This window comes from Marmota marmota, unplaced genomic scaffold, assembly GCF_001458135.2.
Source record: "Marmota marmota marmota unplaced genomic scaffold, marMar, whole genome shotgun sequence".
Taxonomy (NCBI): Eukaryota; Metazoa; Chordata; class Mammalia; order Rodentia; family Sciuridae; genus Marmota; species Marmota marmota.
This window is the reverse complement of record NW_026000048.1, coordinates 3,402,316-3,419,365: the sequence shown is the minus strand read 5'-3', so window position 1 is coordinate 3,419,365 and position 17,050 is coordinate 3,402,316. Positions and strand designations below refer to the sequence as shown.

General features: G+C 44.4%; 1 protein-coding gene across 5 annotated transcripts in view; it reads right to left on the bottom strand.

Moving 5' to 3' along the window:
- LOC107150196 (phosphofructokinase, platelet) overlaps positions 1 to 17,050 on the bottom strand; it is a 55,084-nt gene that overhangs the window by 27,459 nt on the left and 10,575 nt on the right. For all 5 annotated transcript variants that reach the window (XM_015495147.2, XM_048812606.1, XM_048812608.1 and 2 more), the window contains 5 exons: positions 7,780 to 7,857; positions 5,446 to 5,635; positions 3,893 to 4,058; positions 2,735 to 2,779; positions 2,406 to 2,514 (listed from right to left, as the gene is read on the bottom strand). In XM_015495147.2, the coding sequence (XP_015350633.1) occupies positions 2,406 to 2,514; positions 2,735 to 2,779; positions 3,893 to 4,058; positions 5,446 to 5,635; positions 7,780 to 7,857 (588 nt within the window). The remainder of the gene's footprint in view (positions 1 to 2,405; positions 2,515 to 2,734; positions 2,780 to 3,892; positions 4,059 to 5,445; positions 5,636 to 7,779; positions 7,858 to 17,050) is intronic.

The window sequence follows — 17,050 nt, the reverse complement described above, 5'->3', positions numbered from 1 at the left end:
CAGAAGTCCCGTGAGCCTATAATGAACCATAACATGTAGCAACCACTGCATGAGGGAGATTAACTCATTCTTAAGGATACATTTCTGTAAGGTCTCAAATTAAAGACCATTGCGTAGAAAGTGTCAGTGGTAGCTGTGAGGACCCCTGGCCATGACTGCAGCCAACCCTGCCAGAACCAGGGTAAGACGGGTTGTTCTAACATGGCTCACTCTGATAACATCAGTGTTAAACTCATATTCTGTTTTCATTCTTGATGGATATGAAATGTGCTATGCTTTGAAGAATTTGGTATGCAGAAGCAACTTCTTACGGGTTCAAAGTACAGAGTGATAACTACAGCCTTGCTTAAAAGAGAAAAAGCAGAGATAATAACAATATCCATAAATAACTGGTTGGCTAAACAACCATCAAACACACCATTCTGGACTGATTACAAACCACAGTCCTCAGGACATTGAGGTGGGAAGACAGCCCCCTTGCCTCTGTCATTTATGGATCGCCTCCTTGTCCTGTACCTGGATTGGACGAATGCATTCACTGACTCTTTGCAAAATCACTGAGGATTTTGCAAATTACAGCAGAGAAACTGGATGCAGGAAGGTGAGGTTACTTGTCCTAAACTACCCGTTGAGTGGTAGAGCCAAGGTTTCAACCTAGGAATTCTGATGTCTCAGAAAGGTGTAATAAATTTTATATTAAAATACATACAGCTTGGAGACATTTGAGGGCTTGTTTCCTAGGCTAATTCATTTCCCAAAATATTGGAAAAAATTCTTGCAGTGGGGCATTGATGATCAATTAAGAATAAATGACAGAATGATATCAAGTGTTTCCACATATGGATTACTTCAGACCACCCAGTCCTGCCTCTGCCAAAGCCTAAGGAGGATGCCAGTGTCCCTCCTCTGGTCATACCTGACAGCGCAGGGTATAAGTGTGGCATTCAATTAGATTTGTTGATGAGACAACACAGTTTAATCACCTGCAAATATGAGGGAAGTATCTAGAAAACAAATGACTGAACCAATCTTATTGCAGACTTTCTTTCTAACCAGCCTCCCAGAGTCTTCCTTGAAGGCTGTCATTGGACCTGTGGCCTACAATGTCACTGAGGATCAGGCCAGATACCTGACTGGCCAAGCTCACTGAGCTCAGAGATCTCAGAAGAAAAGTCCTGTATAATTAATTGCATATTCCCCAGGGCCCAGTAAACATGCCTGTTAAAAGGAGTAGGACCTACATCTCATGAAATCCAAGCCCAATGAAGATGCTGCTTACGTCCCTGGGTCAGAATCAGGGACCAGGGAACCTCTTCCTCAAATGGCAGTATTTGTACTATGTCAACTAACAGCTTGAACTTCAAAAGGATGCATGATTTCCCCTAGCTACAGCTCAGCTTTACTCAATAGTTTTTAACGTAGGCTCTTGTGTCAAAGCCTTACTGAACACGTGGCCATTCTTACAGGCACTATGTATGCGCTTGCTGAATACAACTAAATTTGGTCTGTGACACGGTGCTTGCACAATTTACCTATTGAAAAATTAATAACGATTATAAAAATAAGAGAAGGAAGGCAGGCATTGTGGCACACACCTATAATCTCAATGACTCAGGAGGCTGAGGAAGGAGAATTGCAAGTTTGAGGCCAGCCTCAGCAACTTAGCAAGACACTGTTTCAAAATAAAATAAAGGGCTGGGAGTGTAGCTCAGTAATAGAGGGCCCCTGGACTCAATCCCTAGTACTACAAAATAGGTGGGGGATTAACCCACATATTGAGATGCTATCCTAAAAGCTAATCATGGACTTAAGTGAGACCTCTAATACCCTAAGTATTAAGCCTTCTTGGAGGCAAACAAGCCACATTAACAGCCACAGTATGAGACAAATGTGCAGCTCACTTTGGACAGAGGAAGAAAGAAGCCTGGCTCATGTCAATCAGCAAACAGGCAAACCTCCAGATCCCACACCTTGGAGAAGGAAATACCATAATACCTGACTCCTAGTGTTCTGGGGAAACTAAAACTGGAGAGGTGAACAAGGGTCTGTTCACGCTTGGGCACACGGAAGTAGCAAAGCCAACAAACAGATTCTCTTTCCAAATCTGGTTTCCTTTAATAGCCATAATCCCATGGAATTCACTTCTCAAACTAGGATTACTACCTTGAATGAAAAGCAACCAAGTGCTATGCTAGCTGCTCCTTCCTGGCACTTCAGGAGGAGACAGACACGTGGACAGCCCACAGAGAAGGCTTCTCTGCAACAGGCTTTGCTTTGTTTTACTATCAGCAAGTTTTCACTTGTTTAAAGAGCTGTCCAATTTGGCAATCCCAAAGGCCATTACAGATCCTAACTAAAGCAACAGCCAGAATCCCCCAGCCACGCATGGCAAAATCACCAATTACCTCTGAGAGTTTGACGCACATGTTTTCCTCCCAGCCCTCTTCTGGTGGAGACTCTGGGAGGAACACCCAGTCTGCTCCGCAGGCCAAGGCACTCACCAAGGCCAAGTACCTACATAAAACAAAATGACAGGATGAATACACGGAGCAGGAACCTTCCAGCCGGACTACCACAGGCACCCAAGCACAAAAACAAGCCAGGTCAGTTTGTCACACTGGACTTGAACCAGGAGATGCTGGTTTCTCTGGGAGCCACACGATATGGGGTGCAGGACGCTGGAGGAGACAAATGAAAGATCCTTTCCACTCAAATCGTGTCTGTAGATACGTACCCACAGTGTCTCCCCATCACTTCTAGAACGAAGGTCCTCTGGTGGCTGGAAAGATATAAAGGGAAAATCCAGTCATCACCAGTGGGAACAGTATGGAAAGTGAACAGAAAAGTGCTCTTCCAGCCAGGTGAGACAGAGTCTGCTGCCTAATGATGGCAGGTACCCAAGCTTCCAAAAAATGACTCATTTTCTACAAAAGCAAATGCCACTATAACAGTATTTCAGAATCTTATGAGCAGAGGGGCATTAGCAGCAATTGCAGGTTCTAGGCACGTACTCTACACCTGCTTGACCCTAAGACTAACTTGCACATTTATTCTATGCTCTTTCAAAGGTGATGATGTGCTGGGCAAAGGCAGGTGCTTCTGTCAAGAACCATAGCTGGATACATCCCATGTAAAGACATGAGTGCCACAGATCAGCTCCATGAACACCCAGTGACTACTGTCTCTCCAAGGAATGCAAGAGCCAACTGCTCTCAGCAATCCCTCCAAACCTGAAGAGATGAAGTGGTTTCCTAGGTGTCTACCACATTCACACCTGGTCTGCAACAGAGGCAAACAGGACAGGTACGTGAGGACTTGGGAGGCTCTACCCTCTGGGTACTTTTCCAAAATTCCAAGTCTCAAGCTTCTTGTCCTCAAAATGGGAGGCACTTGCCCTACTTCCTATTCCACATGATTTTTATGAATAGTGCTTCAGGAAATCTCAGTCGCCCTGAAGTGACGGGTAATGCCCTGCCATGAGTCTGGGCAGGCTCGGCTAAGCTGATGTGGCTCCGTCTATATTCCTGTTAACTGCAGGTTGGAATCCCAGCACAAGGCAATGCCTCCTTGCTCTCCAACAAGCTCACTCGCTCCATCCCTTTACCTGCAAGCTATTCCTTCAAGGAAATTTTGGGCAAGGCTTTGGATAATTTAATTTTGTTGTCTAATTTTTCTCCCACAAGTGCATTTCGTTCTATGATCATATTTTTTTAAAAAAGCAATATTTTAAAATTTAAAGTGAAAAGTAAACCAGAGAACAACTCTCTGTGCTAGGAACTGCACCATATTGACAGCCCTCCACAGCACCTTGGGCACAGCCAGCAGTTGTGTGTGAGCGCTGGCACATCACGTGCCTACAGTCAACACCCCTGGTTCCTTCGGAGAATTTTACCTCTGGGCAGTGGTCATGATGGCATCAATGACTTCCATAATCCTGTGCAAGGCAGAGTCCGTGCCGATGGTCATGTCTGTGCCACAGAAGTCGTTGTCGATGGAACCCACCATGCCCACCACGTTAAGGTAAGAGTACTTCGTCACGGCTTCCTCGCTGATCTTACCTGCATTAGAAACAAGCAACACAGTTAAGAGCTGCTCAGGGACTAGGCAGACAGCCATAGGTAAAGACAGCAAGGATTCTACACTTTTCTCTTCATTGTTTCCTCAGAAATATATGCAGCTTGCATCTGTAGACTTAAGGAAAGAAAAGCCAGGCACAGTCAGAAGTCATCACAGAAGCATGAGTGGGCACAGGGCACTTAACTAGAGCACTGAATTATAGAAATGAAAAGACCCACATGTTGCAATCAGTACATATGAACCTCTATTTTACCTAGCAACACCTTTGGAAAATGACATCACTACAAACAAGGTGACACTACAATCTCATAATTAAGTACTAAGACACAAATGCCAGCTTCACGTTCCTTTCTCATGGCTCCACAGGGAGCTAGCGAGTTGGTGGGTATCCACCTACCTAGCGCTCTCTGGACAGACTCACCTGGATCAGGCAGTTCTGCAAAAAAAATAAATTAGAATGGCCAAAGGAGCAGGGACAGGCTTTGGCCTGGACTCATGGTCACTATTCCTATTCTGTGCTACCAACAGACCTGTGTTAGATCAGACAAGGTGGACGGCAGGATGCGGGAGGCCCTTGCCACCTCTAGCCTGGTGGTAATGCTCCATTCCTAAGTACAAACCTGAGCACAAATGCGTGAGCTCACCTTCACATCTTTCATGCAGTTGCTACCAGCCTGAGCAATACACACTTTTATATCACACATCATATCATACAAAACCAACTGTGAAAGAGAGAAAGCTACAGGATACACAGGGTTCTCCAAAGTCCTTCCCTAGGTAGCATCAAAGGTGACTGAGGATGACAAGATGGCAGATCGTCATCGTCTAAACTCCTGCAACAACTTAGGTTTAAGTGACCCCAGCAGAGCCAGTGGAATGTACCACGGTGGCTCAAAGGGTGGAAGCTGGTGTCTGAGGGCTAGCGTGAGTCCCAGCCACTTCCACAGCTGTGCACTTCCCCTGTCACCTCTGACTCCTCATCTGTAAAATTGAGATAAGGTAAAAACCTATCTCAGATGATTGCTGTGGGAATTCCACAGGACTATCTATGTAAATGGCTGACTGTTTCCCAGCACACAGTAGGGCTTACCATCATCACTGCTATTATTTGAGAAACACAATTTAAATCCTGAAATGACAAGCTGTAAGGACCGCCACAATGATGCCCAATCTACTTGGCTACAGTTAAGAGGCTCACACAGTAAAAAGGACCCATAAATGTGCACAATTGCTATTTGTCCGTCATACACAAAATAAAACTTTTACAAAGGCAAAATGTTTGCATTTCAAATCTCACTAAAGGCCAGGGAAGATGAATGGGGAAAACAGAAGCTCCAGAGACCAGCATGAGCAGACAGGGAAATGTACCATTCTTGGCCAACTCCTCCAGCAGTTCGCTCCACTCCTTCCGGAAGATGTTGGCCCCTGTGAGGCTTCCGTCCCCACCGATCACGCACAGGTTGGTAATGCCCCACTGGACCAAGTTACCAGCAGCCTGTAAGCGACCTTCTCGAGTGTGAAAGGCTTTGCAACGGGCACTGCCAATAATCGTTCCACCCTGGAAAAGATAAAATCATGTGTATTGATCTCCTTTCAACTGGAAAGAAGGCCAGATGGATCAGCACACACAGACTGATGAGTAAACATGGAACTTTCAATTTACACTTTCCTCGTTGGCATGTCTCGTCAGCCCACTGTGAAAGTTGGCGATTTTCTCATTTTTAGTCCCATATTGGAATTCTGTGGTGAAGGACACAGATGTCATGCCCAGAGTGGCCAAGAAGGTGTGGAGCTGAAGACAAAGGCAGCCATGGACCAAGTATGCAGAGCACTTGAAAGTCTGTGGTGTCACCACAGCTGTCTAGCAGGCCTGCGTGGAAGCTGTACCCACAGCAGGTGAGTGTGACCAGGTGCACACAGAGTGGCATGCGGCCACCAGGTGGTCATCAGCCGTGACCCCAGAAGCAACTTGTGCTGCTGCTTCCAGGTGACCAAGGCTCCTTCCCTGAGTCAGGTTGCACCACAGGTTCAAGCAACACCAACGGGGAGCCCGAGAAACATCCCTCCACCCTTTTCAGAGGCTAAATCTTGAGGAAACTGAAACCTTATCCCTCAAACTTCCAAGAGGGATGAATCATGACTTCTCATACTCAGCTGTTCAAAAAACTGAGGATGGTTTGTTTGTAGCATTTGGAGAAATGCAAGACTCCTTTAAATAACAAATACAATTATAAGAACTCCAGTTTGGACCAGCTGTCTCAAGTGTCTGCTGGTGCTTAGGAACAGTGTCATCTCCGGACTGTGCAGACTTCTATTGGGACATGACTTCCTGAAGTCCTGGCGCTCACATGCTGGTATTCGTCTGGACACCAAAAGTGCACTGTATAACTCACGTTGTTTATGAAGACCCATTTTAAACCACACAAATGCATATTCTTTCTACATTAAAATCGCCACCATTTAATTGGCCAAAGCATTATGAGAAGTTCCCAATTTTGAAACTCATATTTACTAACAGCACCAAGAGTGATCCTGGTCTCACAATGCTAGTTCCAAGTGTGACTGCGACAGTACACAACCTGGCTCCCTCGGGGGCAGGCCTTGGGTGGGAGGGGCAGAGGTCAGAGCGGGGTATGCTGGCTCTCTGGACTTTCACTTGACAGAGAGCAGCTGGAGGATCCTGTGAGTTTTTAGACCTGGAAGAAGAGTTAAATACCCAGAAATACCAAGGTTGGAGAGATAAGATGGACAGAGCCATTACGACCCTCACCCTCACCCTCCAACCCAGTAAGCACCTCCTATTATCCTGTCTCAATCACAATGGCAGAATGGAAAGTTCTTCTCTGTGGAATTCAGCCGACACAGCCTGAAGTCTTACAAGTATTGTTCTATCTAATTACTGATGGCTGTCAAAAGTTCCTTCACTTTCTGTCTAGGCACAGCAGAGCTAGGTGCAGACTGAGTCATTGGCCAGCATTACAATGTACATTCCACCAGCATCTTCTGAGCCAATGTGCTAGAGTTTGGTTTCTAATAAAAAGTACTCAAAATGAGTCACAGCATTTGTCTACACATTGTAAAAAAACAAACCACAAATTACGAGCATTTCATGAAGTCTATTCTTTTCCACTTTTCAACTTGGAGCCTTCGTTGAGCTGAAATGTTCCAGGAAGGTATTAGGTTTAATCTCAGAGTAAACAACTGTTCCCCCCTGCAGTGGAGATCACCTCTTCCTTGTGCACTACACAGAAATCAGCTCTGCCTGATCTAGAACAGTGATGCAGGCTCCCCATTAAAGCTGTGGCCCTCGGGGCTCCCAGGATTTGTTACATCCAGTGCCAAGAGACATGCAAAAACCTAATGAGTACAGAGATTTGCCACTGAACACACAGCACCAACACACAAAGTCACCTCAACTGTAGTCTTATCTAAAAAGAAAACAAAAATCCAGTTGTAGGGCCACAGGAAAACAGGCAATGACACACTCTGGATCACGGATGCTTCATGGGTTTACATTACGGAGAAATTCTTATTTTTTAAAATTTAATTAAATGGCAAATTAATAATGTTTTCATTCGATGCAAGCGGTAAGGAAATAACTAACGGAAGTCAGCACATAAATGTGTTTTCAGTGTTACTGAAGCCCAAGTAAAAAAGGTTTCAAACTAAAACAGTTCCTCAGAGAGACATCGTGGTACCTACCACTTGTAGGATGCTGGATACGCTCTCCCATTTGGCTTCCACAATGTTAGAGCCTCCATCCACCATGCCTTGGTAGCCCTGGGCGAGAAAATACAGGAGGTCTTAAAAATGGGTTGAACTTTGCAGTGACATTAATTTATCCCCAAATTACACAAAATGGAATCACAAATGGCCACAAATACAGCTTCCCCCACACATAAAGGTTAGAAGGCAGCGCGATACTTGGACTGGATGATAGTATTACACTGTAATGAAGCCTCTGAAGTTACCCTTTAATAATGGAAGCTTTTTCCCAGACTCATCCAAACAGAAAATCTGGGAATAAAGTGTTTTGCCTACTATGCCCTAGTTCTTAGTTCTTAGGAAAAGGGACACATTTATTGTGAGTCTTCATAAATTGACACAAACTCACACACAAACTGTTTACCAACACATTGCACATGTCAAAGCATCTTGTCAGGGTCCCAACTTGCCAAGGCACTGCAGGCTTATTAGGGATCTATTAAAGTTTTTTTTTTTTTTTTTTTTTTTAAAGCACAGGTGAATAAGAATTCAACCTGTCTGATCTTGCCATTAGTGAAAATTATACTGCTTACATCCCCAAACATAGCATGACACACATTTTAAAAAGTGACATATTTCCAAAAATAATCTGATTATTTTACATAAAGAAAACAAAAAGTAAAAAAGAATGACTCAATGGGCAATTAGCATAGCATTCAAAGGTCTCTTCATTGTACACATGTGGTAAGTTGCTAGGAAATGACTCATTCTTCAATTTGCAAAGTCATCACAGATGTAACATTTGAAAAGTAACTAACTGCTAACTGCAGTTTTAAACTGTCTTTAGGAATAAGGAGATGTTACCAAATTGTAGGTCTAATTTTACCCAAATGTATTATAATGTATAAATTCAGATGAGTTTTTTTCGTAATGAAATCTCCCTGGAAGGCTACATACTTATTTTAACATAGCAAAATATTTTCTACAACTTTTGGAATTTGTTTGCCAAGTCGGTTCTATGACTCATGTAAGACAAACAAACCACAATACCTTTAAGACTATATGTAGCTTTTGACCGAAAACAAAAACATTATCTGTCTCGTGGACCCTACTTCATAAGTGGAATCTAAGAGACCTGCACAGGCAGTGCCCAACCCACTGTCGTGCAGAAGTTTTAATGCAAGTCACTTGCTCACATCTAAGAACACACCACAGACTCTGAAGTCATTTCAATTTCTTGTTTGAAATCCTTTTGAGCAATGTCAGAATAAACATTAGTAACCGTCTAACTGATCACTTAGGAGACACTGCTTTCTTTCTTCTTCTTGTTCTTACATATATATCTTTTAGTTGTAAATGGACACAATACCTTTATTTTATTTTTATGTGGTGCTGAGGATCGAACCCAGTGCCTCACACATGCTAGGCAAGCACTCTACCACTGAGCCACAACCCCAGCCCAGACACTGCTTTCTTTAGAAATAGTTTGGGCCAGTATTTTCAGGCATTTGTTGAATCTGCCATAAACAGAAAAAGAACTACTCCAGCTGTAGGTGGCTTTCTCTTCTAAGAAGCGTTTTTTTTTTTTTTTTTTTTTTTAATTAAAGGCTCAGAGGGAATTTATGGGCTGGTGTTATAGCAAAATACCTCTTCTTCCAGAAATTTTGTTCAGTGCATCCGTGCATCTTAATTGGATGGAGCTTGTTTTTCCAATCTGATATCCTGAATTCTTCAGTCAATAACTGTTTGAACAGCAAACATTCCAGCCACAACTGAAAAACAAGCTGCTGAAAATGATGCACTTTGAAAGCATTTTTCTAGATGCTGTTACAACTGACTTCCTGTGAATGAGGTTATTGCATTCAAAGATTTATCCATGGGCTTTCATGCTTCCATGTGTACACATTTTCTGTTAGTTTGCTAGCACTAGGACTCCCCTAGTTTATATCTGAATAAACCAAAGCATTTCACTTAGAGAACTTGAGAGTGAGCACACAGGGCCTCTGAATGGCTATGTGGGCTACATAATGGCTCAGCAGTCTTAACCTTGTTCAAGACTAGGCACTCAATAAAAGGAGGCAGCAGAAAGTTCTCTGTCAGTGATTTTCAAAGTTGAGGGCCATGACTTTCTTTTTTCCCTAGGGAATGCATATGTAGAACCTGAGATTGGAGAGTTCCTCCCCAACATGCTCACCTTTCCACTAGGGAACTAAAGAAATGCTCTTGTCCAGAGACCTGAACAGTCATCTCATAAAAGTGGGCATGTTGATTTAATTATTGCATGGAAAATTCCAACAGAGAAAGAAGCCTTAGGAGATGTCCTTGGTAAGACTTAGCTCTAAAATAGGCTGAACACAGCAAATCATTATGTAGTCCTGTACTTGGCACTTTGGAAAACAAATAATATGGTAACACGGTTAATTTAGCCCTCTGGCACTATTAAAGTCCTTTAAGTCAAAGCTAACAGTACACAACCTCAGTGGTCACACCAACAGAACAGCAGGAAGACACAGGTCACCGTCCTCCCAGAGAGAGGCTATCTCACAACTCAAAGGGGGCTCCCCCAGCCCCACAGCGACAAAGGTGGCAGTGGAAGTGGCAGAGGCAGGGGAAGGAGCTCATGATCATTTGCAATTTAAAAATGCTATCTGTGATGAAACTGGCTGAAGCTCCCAGCAACATGGAGCATGACACCGCTGGCTGTTGAGGACATGTCACCAGAGACAAATCACACTTGAAGAATTTACCCTAAGAGCTGGCATGCAGTGAGCATTCAATAAAAGAAAAGAAAATGCTCATTCCTGTAATTATGACTATGTCCCAGGACGTGTACTGGCCCGTGTTCCAGTGGAAAGGTAATAATGCATGAGGCAGAGGCCTAGGTCACACAAATGGGCTTTTTGTGAATCGATTTAAGCAACTTAAGCAATGCGGTCACCATGCCCGCATGTTAGTGGGGGGACAGCCCCCCACCCCACCCCACCCCTCAGACAGTGGTGGGAGGCAGCAGCACAGGCAGCAATGCAGAGGGACACACTCAACCGGGACAGTCGTTTTCCAGCAGACACAGTGGCTAAGCAGCTTTGGCTTCAATGAAGTTAAAAGAAACACAGTTACATTTAAAACATCAAAGAGACATGCCTGAGTGACACACCAGAGGAATTTTCAACATCGATGGGGGAAGGTGGAGGTCAGCGTCAGGAATGGGAGGGGTGAGATGGGGCACAGACATGTCCCTACAAGGTCAGCCCAGTCAAGGCCTGGCGTCCTGTTTCACCAGCGACCCCTGCACACATATTCCAAGAGCACAGGTGTTATCTGGATTCCAGCATGTCTACAGAGAAGTCACATCGCGGCCCCTCCTCCAGTGGCTGGCGTGCTGAGGCCGGAGAGGGGGCAGCAGCACTTCTGAGCAAAGCAGGGGACAGGTGCATGGGAGAGACTTTTGTGAGCCTGTCTCAGGGTGGCATTTCTTGCTTTTAAACACTGGAGAGCAGGGTGGTGCTTCCTATCCCAGATGACAGACAGTGTTTCCTCTGGCAAGGAGGGGGTTCCATGAGGAAAAGAAAATGATACCAATCTATTAATTAAAACTTCTTTATTAGTGTATTAAGTCAAGTCACAATGCTCAGGCCTGAACAAGGAACACTACATTTACATGCTGATAATTCAAGCTCATGGCAGATGGCCAGTTGGGGTGAACCTGGGCCTTCAGAGAGAAAGCTGGAAGCTGCGATGGAAGGGGGAACTCTGAGCCCTGAGGCCACAGGGAGGGGAAAAGGTGCTACCACAGCAGCTCTGGAGACCACAGGATTACCTGCCCATGCCGTTCTATTAGCCCTTATTCCTTTACTGTAAGGAGGGTTTACACAGACACATTTAGAATCTGCTCTTTTTAATAACAGTAAGATTAAGCAGTTAAAGTGATGGGATTACTCCTAGTTTTTATTTCAGGGTGTGCAAGAGGAGAGATGAACACTGATAATATTTACAAATGGCTGTTTATGAGTAGCATCAAACTAGTTTCTTTTTAAAATGAGAAACTTTTTGGTCATATTTAATGCTTCTTTTTAAATCTGCAAAATAGCTTTTGACAACAGGATATTAAACCCACATATCAAACTAAACTCAAGGAGACAGCCCTCTTCTGCAGGGTCTTCTTGCAGTCACAGCGGCTATCTGGGGGACAGCTAAGGGACACTTCCTACTCAGTGTGACCCACCCTAACCACGGCAGTCGGCTGGACACAGCCTTGGCCACAAACCATTGTTCTTGCATCACCAAGAAGTTAAAGGCTTTCATGTCTTTAAGGAAAAACCCTAGCTTAAGGGGAAGAACAAGAAGGAGTCAATAATCAGCAGACTACGTAGAAAAGAACGGGTTAATCCACCATCCCTCCCCAGCTCTCTGGCACGTAAGCCAAGGGCTTCGCATGCACCACACGTAGGCCTGCCCCAGATTTACAGGTCTGCAAGCCACAGCCAGATAGAACAGCTCAGGCTAATATGGTGCCAGACTTTTACCAGAAACACCAGTGCCTTCCAATGAATACACTTTCACACACCCTCTACCAGAGAGGAAAAAAAGAACCTTCAATTCCCCTCTTTCATACTAACCTGCTTAACTGCTTTAGTCTAATGGTAACCTCCAAAGCTCTGGCAAAACACAGAAATTAGACTAAAAAAAAAAATTACAAATGCAATAAAATACTAAATGGCACCATCTTCTAAATTTGAGCCCACATATGTCAAGAATTGTGGTCCCCAATGAGGGTCGTTCTGCCAAGGGAACATTTTACCAATGTCTGGCAACATTTTTGACTGTCATGACTGAAGGGTGGGGGTGCTCCTGGCATCTCATTGGTAAGGACAGGATGCTGCTGGATATCCTGCAGTGTGCAGACTCTGCTCCCTTCCCAGAATTCCCCAGCTCTGAATGTCATAGTGCTGAGGTCAAGAAAGAAGCTCCAAAATGTGGGTACAGTCTCAAGAGCTCAGGGAGAAGGCACCCACAATTTCCAGCAGGTCTATAAACAAACCAGCGGCAGACCCTGACGCTGTGTCTGGTCATAAACAGCCCCCTTGTGCTAGTGTAGGGAGGCCTCTGCACTGGACAGAGGAAGACACAGGAATATGGGTTAATTTATTCATCTTGCCACCAAGATGCTTGCTATAGGTCTACAATCCTTTACCCAAACTCTCTGAGTGAGAGGCAGACCAAAATTCAAAAGACACTGGATTTTAGCAAGCAGTATGAACATTACTGCTGTGTAACCTGGGGCTCTCAGGAGCATGCACCACCTCAAACCCACCCCTACAGATGTGGGATTCTGAAGATTAAGGTACATATACACTGGGTGGGTGAGCCAGGATTTATAGGTAGCCTTACAGGCCAGCCAGGATGTTATTGTTGAGTAAGTTAGAAAAATCTTGCAGATTTTAGAATTTTTTTAATTTCAGAATTACAGATAAAAATTTTTAAATCTATAATAGAGAGGAAATGATTCTCCAAACCGGTCAAGTAGATAACATTTATTGCTACTGAGCAAAGAGCCTGCTACTTGCACAAAGGCCCTCTGGTCTTAGGTGGTCTGAGAATCTGCTTCCAGTGAGCCCAACCAAGGTAAGGTAGATATTGAGGACTATCCTCCTGTAAGGATATGAAGAATAGAGCTCTTCCACTAAGATTACCTTTTGGGGGGAGACAGGGGTATCATGAGAAGCATCTCATCATCTTTGGATGGGCAATTTCAATTCAAAAGAGTTCATCTTTGGGGTGTTTCCATTACACTCCACTAAGACAGAATTTTAAAATCCAGGTACTACTACATTCAGATATGGGACAGCCTCTATCTAAGGTGCCCACTCCTAGTAAAATATTACCATGAAACTTAAAGTCGTCTTTAAACAACATCTGCACACAGGATTCTCTTTGGCAACATCTCAATGGAAGAACTGTGGAGGTTCCTAAAGGAAATGGGAGCTGCCCAGAGCCAGGACTCCTCATTCCCCCTCCAGGAAAGGATAGGAAGAAGAGCCCACACCAGCCAAAATTTCCCTTAGCCACCGCTTCAGAGAGGAAAGGACAAACACAGCCCCTACAGAGCACTGGGTTCAGGCACCTTTGCTGCCTACCAGGCAGTGTGGACCTCAGAGCCCCAACTTTTCTAGTTGATAACTGTGACGGCTGATTTTGGGTGCTAGCTTGGCTGGATGAACGGCTGCTAGAGCCTTCCAGAGCACACTTCTATGAGGGTGTTTCAGGGAAGGCTGATGTGTGGGTCTCTGAACTGAGGAAGATCTGCCCTGAACATGGCACCATCCTACAGGGTGGGGCCTGATGGAAGAAAAAGCAGCAGGAAGAGGCAGCTTGCAGTCCTGCTGTGCCCTGCTGAAGAGTGCGTGTTTCTGTTGCCCATGGACCTCAGAATCTGGTTTCTTAAGTCTCTGAATGCAGACCTGTACCCAGTGGCCCTCTAGGCAGCTGTTGGGCCTTCAGCCTGTGGCTGGGGGCTGCCTCTCTCACATTGAGCTTTCCAGCTTCTTGCAGTGAGCAACTACTGATCTCCTTGGACTGCAGATGGCCATAGTGAGGCTTTTCAACCTCCGAGCTTATGGGCCCGTCTAACAAATCCCCAGCTATAACTTTAATGAATACAATGATGTAGAGAATAAATCTGGTTTACCTCAAAAGAAAGACCACATGTTCTCAGTTACAGGCCCTTGAGATGTGTTCCATACCAATTCCTTAATTTTAAAATGTGCCTAGTCTCGTAGACATAGGTCTGAATATCACCAGAACACAGGTGGACAACCACAGTGCACAGTGGCCAATAAAAACAGATACACAAGGGCCAGGAAGACAAAACCATTAAATCCAATCAAGTTGACCAGTCACTATTTCAAAGACGAAACCCTCGTATATCCATCAGCCTTACCAGGTCCCCCTTCTACCAATATCCAAACCCAGTGCAGAGTTGACCCCTGGTTTAAGGGAGGGATGCTCAGCCTCTGCACTGCTCACGTTTGAGGCCAGCTGGGCATCAGTGGTGGGGGCTACATAGTCCATTTTAGAGTGCTGGATGGCATCCCTGGACTTACCCACTAGGTGCCACCACCAAGAACCCTTCCAAGAATGAGGTAACAAAAAGTCTCAAACATTAGCAAGTGTCCTTGGGGTCAGTCACTCCCCTGACCCTGGGCTGGGAGCCTGAGAAGTCAACACACCTTCCTAGCCCTAAAAATGAGGCGTAGTGACCCAGAGAAAGTAAACTGTAAAGGATGGATCAGCTCCTTTCACTATGAAATAACAGAAATAACTTCCTTCCTCACAACCTGCACCCACAAAGTCACCACGAAGATCCAGTTAGTCGCTGTTGTGAAGGCATTTGTAAAACAGGAGCATTAACAGAGGCCAGGGATTGTAGCAGCCATTGAAATCACAAGGTTTCCTGGGAAAACCTCCTGTACTTTGTTGAACTTGAACACGTTTTGCTAATTTCAACAGAAAAACCTCATCTGAGGCTGCTCCAATTCCAAAGAGCTCATTCACTTATTAGGAACAGCTTCCAGGCCAGAACACCAAACTGTCCCTCCAGGTCTAAGGCAGAGAGCATACCTTACCTCTTAAAAGAAATAAAAAGAAAAGAAAAAGTCAAGGCTGCGGAAACCACTCAGGGTGCACAGGTACGCTATGCAGCAGGAGCAGGAAAAGGCAGCCAGTGGGTGTAGGTGAGAGACTTGGAGACTGAATGCAAACTGGAAGGTAGTGGGGTGGAAGGAAGGATGGTGCCCGTGGCACTGACACTAATGTGCTCATTCCAAGTCAATAAGCAGGGGAAAGCAGCCATCAGAGCCTGGCCAGAGCCCAGGAATGGAAATTCACAAGGGCAATTTGACCTTAAACCAATCCAAACACAAAATGATAAAACAGTGGTCTAGAAACTCAGAGGTTAAACCCATCATTTTAAAATTGCCCCAACCAGATAAGTACAAACAAAAACCACATAACACTTCAAAAAAAGCAAACCAAAACACAGGAAAATCCTCTTTTCAGCAAATGATAAACAAATGGTTCTGTAGACAAATGAGAGAAGAATGGGAACAGACATTTCACAAAAGGGGAAAATGAATTAGTAGATGTGCAGGGGAATCTCGCCAGCTCCCGGGAAGTCGCATGAATGCAGCCACACACGTATCTGGCAAGCATGGGTGGCACAGTGCTGGGTGGGGGTAGGCCTCAGGCTGGGGTTAGAAATTTTTGAAATCACTTTGGCCAGACATTGGCATTAAAAGGACCATGAGTTTGGACTCAGTCAATGCCAGGTCTTGGCAGGTAGTGATACAAAAACCCTAGATGGTTTTAAATATTATATAGATCTTGCAGTGCTATGGTGAATCAGGAATCATGGAAGTGAGGGCCAAGTACACAATGGGCCATCAATCCGATGGAGCATTTTGGATCATTTAAAGCAAGAGTTGGGCCAGGAGTAGTGGCACATTCCTGTAAGCCCCAGCAAATGGGGAAGCTGAGGCAGAAGCATTGCAAGTTAGAGGCCAGCCTCAGCAACTTAGCGGCACCCTGTTTCAAAAAATACAAAGGACTGGGGATGTGGCTGGGGGAGGGTGGGGGAAGCATCCCTGGGTTCAATCCCCAGTACCAAAAATAAATAAATAAAGGAAGAGTTGGAATCAATATACCAAACAGAAAACAGTCATAATGGCAGGTATAAAATACAGCATATAAATATATATTTGCTATACTTTTCAAGATGTACATATTTCCTTCTAGTCTTTTATATATACAATGCTGGGAGGAATCATACTCACTAATGGTCATCTTAAGAAAAATTCAATCTTAAAAATAAACATTCTCCTCTTCCCAGTTTTTTGAAGCTTTGACTTATAAATGTAAAAATTAAAGGTAAAGTTTTCCAAATAGTTCTTAAAATAAATAATGTGGTTCAAACTCTATTAGCACCTTTCACCCAACTATTACTGATTCTGAAGTTGCCAAGACCTCAAAAGTCAAAGACTAGGTGCCATCCCTGCTATTTGGTCACAGATTCTTCATTCTGAAACTAAAGCCTGAACTGACACTAGGGAGGTGGCCTGGGTTTCATATGAATAATGAAGAGCTCAAAGTGGCTGTTTTACCCCATTTCTCAGAGTGCTTGGTCAAGCTCAGCCCACCCTGGAAAGGACTACATCACTTGTACATGAATAAGAGCTGCAGACAAATACCACCATTTGAGATTACTGATCCTCCA